General features: G+C 38.2%; 1 protein-coding gene across 1 annotated transcript in view; it reads left to right on the plus strand.

The window, feature by feature from the left end:
* The first annotated feature begins 3,467 nt into the window (after positions 1–3,467).
* LOC149180900 (cytochrome b561 and DOMON domain-containing protein At3g07570-like) overlaps positions 3,468–16,483 on the plus strand; it is an 80,061-nt gene continuing 67,045 nt past the window's right edge. The window contains exon 1 of the mRNA XM_089416380.1: positions 3,468–3,997. Coding sequence (XP_089272506.1) covers positions 3,803–3,997 — 195 coding nt within the window. The 5' untranslated portion in view covers positions 3,468–3,802. The remainder of the gene's footprint in view (positions 3,998–16,483) is intronic.

Here is a 16,483-nt window from a genome sequence, read left to right on the forward strand (position 1 = left end):
ATTATAATTAAAATAAATTTAATTGATAAAGATGATTATATATATATATATATATATATGTATGTGGAGTGGATGGCGAATACGTTTTCTTTGAAAGGTGTTATTTTATGTTGGGTAAGGATGTTCGTTATGATCTTTCATTATTAATTTAGTTAAAAAATAATGTTGTAGGCTAAATTTTATTGGTTTTGGTTTTTTTAGTATATTTTATAATTAATATTTTTTAAAATTTAATACGGATATGTTGGAATAATAAGTTTGAGTTATGAAATTTACATAATTTAAATGTTACAATTTTTTTTAAAGATTAAATTTATTTACACATTCAAAAATACATTTTAAATAACAATAAATTACAATTTTATTATTATTTTTTGTAAGGAAAAACTTTTTTATTTTTTCACAAAGTTACATAGAATAAAAGCATGAGTTAACACGTGCAGAGTGTGTCTAGGAGAGTACATCCAAGATGCCGGGCACAAACTAAGGAGAGACCATCTGCCCTTGAAAGGGAAACCAGATAGTCCTACTAATAGGTTTGAGGACAATTTTTGAGTCTAGAATACAGTGACAGGCATAACATAAATATCAAAAGAGCATATGAAAAATATTGACAGAGAAGAAACTTAGAAATCCTTTCCTGGGATTTGTTGGTGAGCTTAGCCATCCTTGGTAGGACACTGAAAGGGGTCATCATGGCCTTCGGGAAGCCAAGGAGGGCACTCCCACTTAATGAACACACCATACAGGCTAGTGGTGGTCTGTTGTTGTGAAGTCTCCCTTTTCTGGGTGGCTGTGGTAATGGTTTCATTGGTAGCAATTTGGACGTCCTCCACTTGAACCGAAGTTTGAGCTTGCTTCCCTGGGCCGCCTGGCTCTTTCTCCTTTGCTTTATGAGGTGCATGAATCTCAGGGATGGGAGGGAGCCTTGAACATAAGAGTCCAAACTATCTTATTGGATTGACTCATTGGGTGAGGCTGGAGGAGGAGGAGTCGTGAATTGAATTCCCAAGTCCCCAACCAGGGCTCTCAAAGCCAGATGAACTTGAATAAGATGGGAGTCCATATCTGCTATTCAACACGCCGCATGACCACTTCCTGGTCCCTCAGATGATGACCCAACAAATTCTGTATAACAAAATGCCCATTGTTGGTATTTTTGAGTTTTTGGGCTTCCATGGTAGCAATCCAGAAATTGATGTGCTGAGGCATGTCCTCATCATATTAATCCATCTATGGAACATGCCAAGTCGGGGGGAGGCAACCATGTTCACACCTACCACGCCGAGCATGCCCCCTTTGACGAACCATGGATGCACTGGCGGGAGGATTATTGGACTCAATTCTACATTTCTGGCCTCCATTACCCAACAAATGTAGCATAAGCAAACAATAAAGACCTGTAAGCTTAACGAAAATATCAAAGAACAAGTGACAAAGCTAGTCCACAAACAAAAGTAACATAGATAAACACCGGCGCTATTAACTATAGCGAGTGGCTAAGGCTAGCCCGTAAGCCAAATACCAACAACCAAAGCTGAATAATAATCTCAAGGACCAACAAATATGGTGAAGAATTTTTATCAAAAAAATTATTATCAAATTTCAACTTTGAAAAATAAAAAATAAAGATAGTCCATCATGCACTTCGTATTAATATATGATTGGTATGCTCTGAACTCCATAATGATGATTGGAACTTTTCACAAAAAAAAATTAAAAATAACGATAATCTTATTAAAAGTGGTACCCGCTGGCAGGGAAATATGATGACGATCCTCTTTATCTCTAACCGGCGATGGCATTAATTTTTTTGTAGGTTCCAAATATAATAACATTACTCATTTTGCTTAGGGAGAAAGGCAAATTATGACTATACAAATAATAAACCTTCGAAATGAAGTTGGTCGCCATAACAATCTTCTTTTCCACATCATTGTTTGATGTCAAAGTGAGGTGGGCATTGATACCATTAACCATGGGTCAAGGAGGAGGTCAAAACGAGGTGGGCATGCATGCTTTTAACCGTGGGTCAACGCAAGGGTACGGGCATTCTCAAGTTGCTCAAGCAAATGTTTCTCCAATATATAATCAAGTAGTCACATCTCAATACAGAGGTTCGGTAGGATGCACGATTATTATTACGCATGTGGGTCCACATGGCTCGGAAGTTTTTAGTTGGAGACACCTCTGTTTTCTCCACTCCTTAAGGTAATGGTAGTTAGCTTGACATGGTCAATAATAATCATGATAGAGAGTGTTATTATTGAAAAAATATATATATAAAATAATTAAAATTAATGTAATTATATAAATTAATGGGATGATAAATATTTATATGTATTTATTTCTTGTATTGAGATAATTAATTCATGAGATAAGAAAAACACATTTTAATAATAATAAATAGTCACAGTTCAATAATATTTATGATATATCATTTTTTTAATTAAATAAAAAAAGATTTAATAATTATTTTTAGGTTAAATAAAAACAAGTATGAAGAAACATTAATTTCAATTAAAATAACTATGAAGTAAATTTTACACTTTCTTTACCTAATTTAAATATTATATATATAAAAAAGAATAATTATAACCACTATGATTTTTGAATAAAAATTAGAATTGATATTTTTAATCTTAACAATGTTTCTTTGCCTAGGAATTGCGTACCTACCTCAGCACTTTACAATTGAAAAAAACATCTAAAGTTAAATAAAAATAATTGGAAAGTAAATATCTTTCACCCAATTCAAATATTAAAATATGAGTAAGAATTTGGATTGATAATTTTAATTTGGATAATGTTTCCTTACTTTGCAATTGCATACCTACCTCATCACTTTATAATTGAAAAAAAAACAAACATTTAAATTTTGATAAAAAATTTCGTTCTTTTGACCTAATTCAAATATTATTATTTTTTTTAATAAAAAACACCTATAATATCTAAATAAAAATTAAAATATCACCTAATTCAAATATTTGACTTTTTTGAATAATAAAACACCTAAATCATATTTTTAGTTTAAAAATAATACATACCTCATCACTTTACAATATATTTTTTGGTTTAAAAATAATACATACCTCATCACCTTATACCATAGAAAGAAATTTTATTTTATTTTATTTATTTATTTATTTTTTAATTCAACTAACATAATTAATAGATAAATCTCACACTCTCTTCACAAAAACACCTATAAAATCTAAATAAAAACTAAATTATCAATTTTTTTTAAATAAATAAAAAACTTAAATAATATTTAAAAAAAATAATACATAAAAACCTAAATAATATTTAAAAAAAATAATAATACATACCTCATTACCTTATACCCTGGCAGGATTTTTTTTTTTTCAACCAACATAATTGATAGATAAATTTCACACTCTCTTCACCTCTTGCAAATTTTAACAAAATGTAGTAGGCCCTAAATAAAATCCACTCTGGTATACCTACCTCGTGGATAAAGATCCACTCTGATATACCCGTGAACTATTGGAAACTGATGGCAGTAGTGACAGGTATAGGAGAACAGCATGCCATGTCGAGATGCAAAACTTTAGTAATTAAACACTAAAATAAGAACGCAAAAACTTAAAGATTCCTACGTCAGCACTTACAATGTGCGTTGTGTTCTGTCTGTTTTATCGGCCTGTCTGAAATTCGCATTAAAATACAAAATCAGCCAACTACTCTTCACAAGGAAGGAAAATAAGAAGAATGAACCCGAATCGCAACTAAGATCTCCGCTGAATACTTCCGCCTTTGGATCTCCCGAGCTCCGCCAACAATGGCACTGGTAATGTTGCGGAGCGATTCGATGGGAGGATGGGTAATGGCGGCATTGCTGCTTCTTCAAGCATTGGCTCCCCTCATTGCCGCGCAGACGTCTTCCGACAGCTGCAATGCGAATCTGAGACTTGATGTAGCATTTGACACGAAGACACTGAAATGCGAACCCGTCTGGAACGGCTTCATTCTTCGGGTACTTTTCTTCCTTCTGTCCACGCCTTGTATTTTGCATTCGGAAAGGATCGCCAGTTTTTAACCAACTTGCTTAATCCCCCTGCTAGATTCGGGGTAAATGCAAGTGATTATGTTGCAAATATCTCCGATGACATAGCTGCTTGGAGTAATAAATTCTTTAAGACACTTAAGTAAAGTAAATCTCGGTGTTATTGTCACGCAAAATATGAGTAACAGCAGTGTAAAGCTCGTACTGAATTGCAATACACCTGGCCTTTTTTTTTCCCTGTTTTTCCTACAGAATAAACAAACAGACAACAAATCGTCTAAATTGTTAGTATTTCTTCTTAATTAAAAACATTCGCCGAATCTGTAATAATTCTTCTCAAACATTTCCCCACAATTTTGCGGATACATAAATGAACACGAAGACTTTCTGTAAATAGATCCGAATTTGCCTAAACATTTCTATATTATTGTTTTATACAGATTAAATTCATTGTAAATATTTTTTATCATTTTTTTTTATAGGCTAGTCTAATGTTAGTAGTTTGTTTGTTTTTTTTTTTAATTTTTTTTTAGCATTTTTTTTTAGTTATTTGGGATTTATTAGAATTGTAAGTTTGAGTTATGTAATTTGCACAATTTGAATGCCGTAATAATTTTTCAAAGTGTGTTAAATCTATTTATATATTTAAAAATGTAATTTAAACAATAAAAATTACAATGTCTTGAAAAATTGTATCATAAATTCTTGCCAAAAAACTAAAATATAAAATAATTAGACTATATCTTTTCTATATATCTGGATTTATTGTTAGTATTCAAAGGGGTTACAATAATATATTCATTACGAACATTATGAACTTAGACATGTTAATTATATGAATAAAACCTGGGTGGCGAGAATGATATCCCTCAGCTACTTGTGTTGAGAGAGAGAACATTCTATGTTTTGTTTGTTTGTTTGTTTGTTTTTTTTGTTTTGTTTTGTTTATCTTTTCTGATTTATTATTAACAAAATTTGTCTGAATAATTTTTGCCAAAATTGTAATTTTTGTCAATATTGTAATATTTGGATTTGATGAAATCACTGTTTTTAAGGTAAAAATGAATTTAACATTTTTGAATATTTTTTTGCAACTGGATTGTGCAATATTAATATTTGATATCTGCGATTCCTTTATACAAAATAATTATGGCCAAATTTTAGACTAAACTAGTTTCTAAATCAGTTTTTGTAACTGGATTGTGCAATTTTAATATTTGATATCTGCACTTCCTCTATACAAAATAATTATTGCCAAATTTTAGGCTAAACCAATTTCTAAATCAGTATTGGTTATAACCGTAGTTTAAACACACTGGATTGAGTTCTTTCTTATTGTTCAAAATAACAATAAATATATATACATATATATAAACAAACGCACACGTTCAAGACCCTCTAAAATTAAATACATAAACATGTGATGGATGACTCCCTGAAGAACCATGGATGGTTCATTGAAGAACCAACTCAGCTATGGCATGAAAAAGGGAGATGGGAGCAACCCAAAGAACCATGGTAGGAGTCCATGGTAGAAGTTGTGTAGGATATGTGGAAATAGAACAAAATTTCCTTCTTTTTTGCAGTGCGTTCTTGGCTCGTACATATCAAAGAATGGTAAAAAATTGGTATCACTTGGAAGCTACATTCCAAGAAGGATAATAGAAAGATTTGAATATGATTCGGTATGGAAAATGACAAAAATCTAGTATGGCTTTCGTTACCACAGAATCCCACACAAACCAGTAAAGTCCAACACCTTGGTGAAGACTCGTGGAACTAGGAGGTTGGTTAATCTCACGTCACTAACTGTCCTCTACACTAGGCTAAGGTAAATGGAATCCTAACCAAGGGTGACTTCCCTATGTGTTACTAAGCTCAATTTGTGTAGTAGATAGTAAATGGCTTGCCTAGTAGTTGCTTTTTAAGTTTTTATAACTTGTGCTTAGGAATTATACTCTAAGTGAGAACTTGAGCAGTAAGGAATTTTACTAGCAGTAACATTTTGGTGTCGTTATTAGGTCTGAATTCTATTTCCCAGAAGACATCAGTAGATCAGCTACAACCTTGGATGATGGTGCATTCTTGAAGATTGATTCACATCTTGACAATTCCATTGAGGGAAGAAAGCCCTTTTCACTTTGCAGATGTGAAGACCTATTGCTCCAACGGTGAAGCAAGCAATATCGCGAAGGCAGTTCAAAGTTCACCTATTTCTACATATTTTATTCCCCGAAAATGAGTACAGAATCTGTTCAAAATGTTGAAAACGTAATATCCTCAACGCAACTTTGAATCCAGAACCAAATATGACGAGTTCACCTTTGTGAGATCCACTTCATCTTCTTTGATGTATGACGGGACATAACTTCCAATTTTAGAGCAGCTCTTATCTTAAAGATTTGAAAATATGGCATTTTCAAAAGTGGAATGGCTTAGAGGATGTGCTTGATTCTTTGGATTTCTCAGACATCTTTGGATATCCAATGATTATGAAGATTGGAGAGAAGATATACCAAGGTTCTATGTACAAGAAGACTCACGTATATTGCATGTTGCATTTTTCATTGATGTTTTTCAAAATTTAATGTTGTTTACGAGGATGTCAAAATGGCAATGTTCATAATTCCTTGGATTTTCTAGAAGGAAGTTTTTATAATTGGTATGAAAAATTCATTGTAGAAGAAATGTCATCACTTTCGGACTTTTCAAGACATTTCTCAAGCATTGGCTTCGTCTTTATCAAAATGACTAGCATGATGGAATTATTGCAGATTTTGGGCAGCATGTGGAGCATATTGGTGCAAATTTTGATGATGAATAGGTTGAGGATGGGCTGCCGCACACACTTTTCAGACTTTATTCCAGCCCCCTTTAGCAGGAGATTGACTTGGCATGTTCTTGGTTGTGAAAATTTCCTTGATTTGCAGCCACTGGAATTTACTCTTCTAATTGGTTAACAGTTTATCAATTTTCTGATTAATACTGAATAAATCACACTACAATTCTTCACAAATAAATTCTGCGGAAGTAAATAAAATGCTGAAACTGAGAAAATAGATGCACACACGCAATAAAATCGACACAATAATTTTTGGACAATAGTCCCCGAAGAGACCTTGAAGGGAAAATTGGTGCAGCAGATGAGGGTTTATTTTTATTATTATGTAGTAGTGAAATCTGAGTACAATAATCTGGATGCCAAACTGGCAATCCTCCAGAGATAATTTGGGCAAAATATTTGTGAGACAAATCGTCTCACTCCACAATTGATCCGACTCCAGAAACTTGCTCAATCCGTGCTACAAGAAATGCCCCTGCACAGGCCCTACTTGCACTGCGTCTGGAACTGCCTGGAATCTGTCTCTTTGTCTGACTCTGCCTTTGGAAATGATTCACTTGGCCTTTTGATGAAAATCTCGGCCACCAACAACCAAATCAACCTCCTCTATGGCTGAATCAAATTGGCCTTTTGAAGCCTTTGTGTAGACCCTGCACAATCTCATTGAGGAATAATGCGGCCTCCCTTTCCTGCATTGGAAATTGATTGGAAATGCTCTGGAATCCTCCTATTGCTCCCTCTGTCTCCTGCTCTCCTTCTGGCTCGAACACTTTTTCCTTGCTGGATCTCTGCAATTGGATAGCTCGATCTGCCAAGGAACTCACTCTCCCTGTGTCTCACTACTGTATCTTTAATGTATCTATCTCCATCCCATCAATTTGCTCTTATAATCTCTCGTTGGATCACCAATGGCCATGATTAAATCGTTATCAATGGCTAAGATCATCTTGTACTTGATTCATGTGAGTCTCTAGAGCTTTCTCAATCTTTCTCAATTAATTGTTATTAATTAATCAATTTTCCTGAGTTAGATTTAGGCATTTTTTAATTATTGATCAATTAACTTAATTGAGTGGTCTCTAGATGTTTTCTCCTGAAACCATTTATGGGTTTTAGAGATCTTGTGTTCCTTAGCCTCTCTGACACAAATCGAGACTCGAACACTTGTTCGATGCTACCAAAAGCTAACATTGGTCATATATCATCTTTCACATTTTTGTATTGGCTACAATGCCCATGTTATAATTTCTTGTTGCAGCCTTCATGTCATTTATACTTCAACATATTTGTATTTAGTGATGAGCATCTCCCTTATTTTGGTTCATAGCTATACATGATGGTCTTTTTGATGCAAATAAAGAGGTTGGCTAGCTTCATTGGCTCTATGATTACAACTAGCTCTTGTGATTTGCCCACAAGGAGGAGTAGGAGGAATAAGCTAGTTCTTGTGATTTGCCCACAAGGAGTAGGAGGAATAAGTTGTTGACAAAGCATTAGAGTAGGAGAATAAACGCTTTATTATGAGCATTTCACGTATTTTGGGCATTGTTGGCTTATGCCTTTATTTTTTGATGTAATAAATTAAATAAAACATTTGGAAGTGGTGTTTGAGGATGAGACATAGACCGTCTTGCCACAAAGTTGTATTCCTTTTGCTTGGAGGTTTTTTAACAGGAACATTGTAGATTCTGGGATTCTCATGCAATCTTCTCCTAGGAGTACATGTCCCCAGTTTGGAGATAGCTATTAGCTCTCATATTGTATGAGGATTAACACATGTGAATCTCATCACACATATGGATGACAAAGGCAAATCAAAGGCCACAGAGAAAGCATAGATGCGGATGTGCTCTAAGTCTCAAATTTTGCAGGGAGGCTTGGGCACATGAATTCCAAAGAACCCAGAAAGCATTTTGGGAAATTACACCCGGAGACAGTTTTATTAAAATAATTAATTATTTTTAATGGGTCCCTAAGTCTAAACTTAGGAAATTAAATAATTAATGGGTGTTAATCTAACTGTGGGTGTAACTTCTAGAAGAAGACGAGGATCAAGCATAAATGATCTTAGCCATTGATTAGGTTTTAATCTGGGCCGTTGAATGTCAACGAGAAGATTATTTAAGGAGGCTTGAGGGTCGTTTGGAAGACACAGAGAGTTGATCAGTGAGGTCGAATCGCTGAAGCTAAGAGCAATGCAGTGATTTCGTAGTGATCACGTAGAGAGGGGCGGAGAGAGTTTTGGTTGGAGGATATTCTCCGGAGCCAAGAATACACAGTAGAGAGGCATATAGACCCATAGAGGAGGTAGCGCAGTGCCCAGAGAAGGTGAAGCAGAGCTAGGAAGGGCTCACGCATAGCAACACATAAGCCTTCCACGCAGAGGTTCGAAATTTGTTGAGGAGGTTGACGTTCTAAGCCGGGAGGGTTGGAGTCAGCTCCTGAGAGCAAATCGATCCAACAAGGAGGTGACGCAGTGCCTTAGAGGCTGACGCAGGCCCACGCAGTGACTGCGTAGGGGCAACGCAGAAGTAGCCGGGGACTCATTGGTTCAGCTATCGGATCAACTGGGATTTGCAGTGTAGAGTGAGGTAATTTCACTAATTTCATCTACCGAGTGATATTCTCTATACTGGATTTCCAGCAAGGCATCCAAAGGTTGTATTCAGAAATAACTTCTGCTTAATAATAAAAACCCTCAGATCTGCTGCACCAGTTTTCCCGCATTGGGTTTTTCTGGGGACATTTGTCCAAAAACAATTGTGTCATTTGTGTTGTATCTCTCTATTGTTCAGTTTCTTGTTTCGGCATATTATTTTAAATGGTGTAGGCTGTAGTGTATGCATTTCAATGTTTTTCGTAGGAAACTGCAAATAACTTGTTCATGTAAATCTAACAAGTATGAGAAATGTCATCAGTTGCTGCAGTAGGGATTCCGACTTAGGAATTTTCACATAGTATCAGAGCAGTGCAGGTGAAACAAGAAGAGTAGTGCTAGAGAACCTAGCACTGAGTAGAGAAGGAGATCGAATAACTGTAGGTGGCAGCAGTTCGAATCCCCAAAGGGATTGCGCAGTCCAGGCTAGGAGGGCTGATTTTTTGAGGAAAGTCTCTCTCTGAGTGAGTCGACAGAGAGGAAGGGCTTCCATTTTGAAATCTTGTCGTGCCAGAGGGAGCAACGCAACAACCTCAGCATGAGGAAAGAGTTGGTGGGACGCAGTTTTTCAGTAGGCAGATCGTTGGGCTAAAAGACGTCAGAAGAGAGAGGAGAAGCATTGTGAGGGAATTTTTCCTCAGTAGACTTCCCGCCAAGAATTCCGTTTTCTTATTGGCTGAGCAACAACAATAAGAAATAGAGAGGAGCAGTTCAACATTTTTGTGGCAGAGATGGAAACCAGTGGGTTGAGAGATCAGGACAAGTTGGATGGGGCATCCAACTATGTCATCTGGAAGGCAAGGATGTCGTTCCTTCTAGATGAGCATTCTCTCAAGACCTATGTCGACAACATGGTGGTTGTGCCTGCAGATGCAGATCCGTTGAAGAAGTACCAGGCAGAAATGGCGAAGGCCAAGAGGATGATCCTTGATGGAGTAAAGGGTCACGTGGTTTGTCAGGTCGCTAGCAAAGGGATTGCTAAGGAGATGTGGGATGCCTTGGCAACATTGTATCAAGGATCTTCCGAGCAACGAAGTTGTACTTAGAGCAGAAACTGAGATCTGTGTAGATACAAAAGGGGGAGCACATAGATTCGTTCCTCACAAAGCTTTAGGAGACCCGATATGAGTTAGCAGCTGTGGGTTCTACACCTCAAGGTTTCGAGATGGTGAGACTGGCCCTAAACTCAGTCTCAGAAGAGTGGCAAGTCTTTGTCCAGAGCATCCTGGGCAGGGCAGCTTTGCCAGACTGGGATAGTATGTGGGCAGCTCTCAAGCAGGAAGAGTTGAGGAGAGATCTAGTCAAGTGCAAGCTTGATGGAAGCAATCAGTCGAAGCCCAAGGAGGAGGAAGAAAATGCAGCCCTTGCATCCAAGGGGCAGCAGGAGCAGCAGAGGCGGAAGAAGGACGTCTCGAAGATCAAATGCTTCAGGTGTGGTGAAATGGGTCACTACGCAACACAATGTCCTCTCAAGAAGAAGGACAAAGATGAGAAGCACGATCCGAACGCTGCCCTCGCGAAGATCGAGGAGGAGTAGTTTGCCATGACAACCAAGATACCTCCAGGAGGGAGGTGGGTTGATTTAGAGCTGTAGTTTGAAAGAGCTACAAATGAGCAGGATCCTTGAGGAGCCCACCTCTCGGATCAATACCTTGCTACGAGAGCCCAAATCAGTAGTAGCAGGATGGACAAAGTGTCAGATGGTGCAAAGGAGTGTTGGAGCGACAGATGCAGTGGCTAGAACGCCAAGTCTGAGCAGCGTAGTGCAAAGTTGCAGTAGTGCAGGGAGGCACAATGCAGTAGCAGTGCAGTGGCTTCAGAGGGATAATGTGGGACTAGCAGCAGTCAAATCTTCAGCATCGAGATGCATCTATGCTGAACACTTGTTCAGTAATTTGGGATGCTTTTCCGTCATTGATGCAGTAGCAACAACAATTTGCAGTGCAAGGGTAGTTGGCAGTGGCAGTGGCAGTAGCAGCATGGATGCAGAAATTCAGAGGGAGTTGTAGTACGGATGCAGTGTTGACAGTGGCAGGGTTAGTAGCAGCATTTGCACAGTAGTTGGTGGACAGGATGTCAGACATCAACAACGCAGAAGGAGATGTTATAGAACAGAGTGATGCTTCAACAGGTTGCATTGCTAGAGCACATTCCTCGCTAAGAGGGAGTGTTGATTTCTGGTAGCATCAGATGTTCCACAAGTCTCAAATTTTGCAGGGAGGCTTGGGCACATGTATTCCAAAGAACCCATAAAGTGTTTTGGGAAATTCCACCCGGAGACAGTTTTATTAAATAATTAATTATTTTTAATGGGTCCCTAAGTCTAAACTTAGGAAATTAAAATAATTAATGGGTATTAATCTAACTGTGGGTGTAACTTCTAGAAGAAGATGAGGATCAAGCATAAATGATCTTAGCCATTGATTAGGTTCTAATCTGGGCCGTTGAATGTCAACTAGAAGATTATTTAAGGAGGCTTGAGGGTCATTTGGAAGACACACAGAGAGTTGATTAGTCAGATCAAATTGCTGAAGCTAAGAGTAGCGCAGTGATTTTGTAGTGATCACGTAGAGAGGGGCAGAGAGAGTTTTGGCTGGAGGATCTTCTCTAGAGCCAAGAATACACAGTAGAGAGGCAAAGAGACACATAGAGGAGGCAACACAGTTCCCAGAGAGGGTGACGTAGAGCCAGGAAGGACTCACGCAGGGCCCACGTAGAGTAGCGCAAAAGCCTTCCACGTAGAGGTCCAAAATTTGTTGAGGAGGTTGAAGTTCTGAGTCGGGAGGGTTGGAGTCAGCTCCCGAGAGCAAATCGATCCAACAAGGAGGTGACGCAGTGCCTTAGAGGCTGATGCAGGCCCACGCAGTGACTGTGTAGGGGCAGCGCAAAAGTAGCGGGGACTCGTTGGTTCAGCTGCCGGATCAACCAAGACTTGCAGTGTAGAGTGAGGTAATCTCACTAATTTCTTTTGTCGAGTGATATTCTCTGTACTGGATTGTCAACAAGGCATCCAAAGGTTGTATTCAGAAATGACTTCTGCTTAATAATAAAAACCCTCATATCTGCTGCACCGATTTTCCCGCATTGTGTTTTCCGAAGATGTTTGTCCAAAAACAACTGTGTCATTTGTGTTGTATCTCTCTATTGTATAGTTTCTTGGTTCGACATATTATTTTAATATGTCGAACCAAGAAACTGCGTGTATGTGTTTCAATGTTTGCTGTAGGAAATTGCAAATAACTTGTTCCTGTAAATCTAACAAGTAGGAGGAATATGATCAGTTGTTGCAGTAGGGATTCCGGTTTAGGAATTTTCACACATCGAAAAGGGATAGGGTAATGGTTTCCTCCCTCTTATCTCCCTTTTGTGTCATTTATGGTTTACCTTCAAGATAAAAACAATATGCATTCTACGTCACTTGATTAGGTGTGTTTGTAGATAGTCTTTGGTAGGGGCTACATTTGAAATTTGCTTTGACTGGCAGACCTTTAATAAATCCTCTTCACATCAGACTTGTAAAGCAAGCAACCGGGTTAAGCATGTAGTTATGCACATCACTTGATTGCTTGCTGCTACCTAATATTCCTTTATAATCACCCTTCGAAATTACTCACATGACCCCATTGCCCAAACAATTGAAGGCACTAGTCTCCTTTTTGTCCACCATTCCCCAACAAGACAAATCCATCCTTTACTTTTCAATTTGTTCATGATGTAGCTCTCTCATTCTCCCATTGTTAACTACAGAAAGTGAGCATAATAACTAATAGGGAAATTCCCCTTGGCTAGGAACTTGTTCCTCAGTCTAAAGTGTAGATGAGAGTTGGTGAGGTGAGAGTGGCCAACCTTCTAATTCCACAAGACTTGTGTCCTATCTTTAGAAAATGTAATCTAAAAGTGCTAGTGACCTAGATTGGATCATCATACTATTGTCATTTATCTCAATACTTTTTGGGTGGAAAAAATTGGAGGAGTTAGTTTGCAAGGCCATTTTAGTGACGTGTGAAAATTCCTTGAATGCAATTAATTGGAGATTTATCTTCTAACTATTAGCAGTTTATTTGTTTTCTGAATTTATATTCGACAAATAACGATAAATTCACAATTGCATTCTTCACAAAAAAACATTGCGGAAATATAAGATTCGAAACTGAGAAACAGATGCACGCACATGAAAATAATACCATTGATTTTGGACAATTGTCCCTAGAAAAACCCCGAAGGGAAAACCAATGCAACAAATGAGGGTTTTATTATTTCTTCAACAAAGTTAGGAGTACAATAATCTGCCTGCCAAACTGGCAAGGCTTCGACAACCTACTACTGGCAAAATGTATTGGAAGACACCCTTGTCCTCCTCTACAACTGATCTGGCCCTCTCTGGAAAACTCACACTTCCTTCTACTGACCACTCCGCAATCCAGAAATGCCCACTGCCTGTGCAGATAAATTTATATAGCCTCGAAACTGTCTCCAGGTGAGACGTCTAACCTCCCTCTGCCTCTCAAACCAACACGCTCTGCCTCCGAGTGTTGAAAAATGTAACTAGGTTCGGCCTTCATAATTGTATTTGAGTCATAATGAAATGTATTTATCAAAAGAAAGAAAAATAATTTATTATTATTATTATTATGAATTATTAAAGCATGGGTTTCATGCTTGGGTCATCATGTTTTAAGTCAAAGTCCCCATTGAGGACTTCTAGGTTTTGTCTTGAGTCATTAGAGTTATTGTCCATTTAATGAGGCCCTTCTTGGGCTTTTGAATCATGTAAAAAGAATTATTATTGAGTCAAAAATGTAATTTGTCACCTCCACACCAAGGCAGCCCATACCTAACCAAGTCGGCCTACATGAGCGTAATTTGACCTCCAAAAAAGGGTATATATACAAGCAGTTCGATTCATTTGGAGCACACTCACTCACAAGTTCGATATCCAAGAAGAGGAAGCTAAAAAAGTGCGAAGTTGCAGGGGGAGATTTGCTGGAAGAAGGAAGATCGAAGTTTTTGGGCTTGTCTCTCTCTCACTCGTGTGGATTTACTTGGCTACTTGCTGGAAGGACGAAGATTCCGCTGGATCGAAGTTTCTGTTGGGTCGAAGTTTTTGCTGGGCTACTGCTGCGTGGAAGTTTTGCTGGGCTACTACTGGGTCGAAGTTTTTGCTGGGCTACTGCTGGGTCAAAGTTTTGCTAGGCTATTGTTGGGTCGAAGTTCTGCTAGGTTGAAGTCCTGTTGCTGCATCTAGGTCAAAGTTGTTGTTGGAAGGCTATCGTTTGCAGAAGAAGGGAAGGGTTGACTTGGTGGTTATAGGAAGTCTGTGTCTAGGTCAAGGAGTCTTGGATCATCTCGTGAAATTATTAAGGAAGAGTTGTTGACTGGGTTTTCCCCTAGATAGGGGTTTTTCATTGGTTGTCTGCCTACATCTGTGTTTGTTATTATTTTGGTAATTGCTTGATGAACTAAAGTAAAAGAAGAACATAAGAAAGTTAATAAGATCAAAAGAATAACACAAGTAATTATCAACATAGAGAAAATCTTTCTACCTTTCTAATTTTCTAACACCGGGATCCTGATCCAGCAACTGACAATTGAAACGAGTCTCTTCCGACAACTCGCACTGGGTAAACTGGCTATTCGCATTGCTGTGTACGACCTCCTCTACAGATAATTTGGCCTCCTTGTTTCTTGTCTCCCAGACATTGGAAATATTGAGGAAATCTTCCTCTGGAATCTCTGCTCCCAAATCTCTATTGATCCCTCGCTCCGATGCTTCCCTAGCTTCAATTACGTCCTTGCTAAATACTTGCAACTGGGTAGTTGAACTGCTCAATTCATAACTCATTTATCTCCAAGCCCTTCAACCTGCTCTTATAATCTCTCATTGGAGTCTTAACGGCCATGATTACATCGTAATTGACTACTAAGATCATCTTGACTTCGTCCATGGAAGTCTCTAGAGAAAAATCAAACTTCCTTAATTAATACACCTTAATTAACCTTTTTTCCTAAGTTAGACTTAGGAAATATTTTAGTTATGGCTAATGAAGTTAATTAAGGTATTTCCAAGTCATTTCTCTTGAAACCTTTTCTGGGTTTTGGAGATCTCGTGTTCCTTAGCCTCTTAGGCACAACCGAGACTAGAACACTTGTCCACTACCAAATACGAAAACTAACACTCCCTCTTAGCAAGGAATGCATTCTCCACTATACCCATTTGTTCTCTGAAATAGATGAATTTGGCTCTCCTTGGAGTCTTCGTGAGTATATCAGCCAATTGTTGGTCTGTGGGAACATGTTGTAGTCAAACTGATCCACGTTGTTGGTGTCTGACATCTGTGAAACCACCTTCCTTCAGATCTTTAAGCTCATCTAACTCCCTGTGAAGAAAATACTCTAGGAAACACTGTCCACCATGCTACTACGCAAACTCTGATCTCACACCGCTGATGCCTCTGTGTTGTTGCAACCACTGTACCTATGTGTACTAATCTCTTAGAACCTGAAGATCTAACTTCCATAGGACATCTCCCTCTGGAGCTAGACTCTCTTTGAGTCTCGCTCTCCCAATGAATAACTGGAAAATCTCTCTGGCTGGAACTACACATTGGTCTTTGCAACTGGCCAATTCACACTACCTGTGTCATTGCAACTAGCTCTACAATTGTTTCTCGAGCGTTTGACTGCGCATAGCTGGCTCTGCACCGTCTCTCAAGTAACTGACTGCATCTAGTTTTGGCTTTGCAACTGTCTCTCGAGTCTCTAACTACGCCTGGTTTTGGCTCTGCAACTCTCTCAAGTATGTGACTGTGCCCTGTTGACACTAAACTCATGTACCTCCCATATCACGACTATTCCTCTTGCTACTCTACTACTTTGGGCTCCCGTAGCAAAGGTATTGATCCATGTGAGGAATAGACAATTGGATCTGATCTACTGATCAAGGCCTCCTTGGCTAGAT

This window comes from Pinus tabuliformis, chromosome 3_2, assembly GCF_031772625.1.
Source record: "Pinus tabuliformis cultivar Carrire ecotype Pingquan chromosome 3_2, CPIR1, whole genome shotgun sequence".
In the NCBI taxonomy this organism is placed as follows: domain Eukaryota; kingdom Viridiplantae; phylum Streptophyta; class Pinopsida; order Pinales; family Pinaceae; genus Pinus; species Pinus tabuliformis.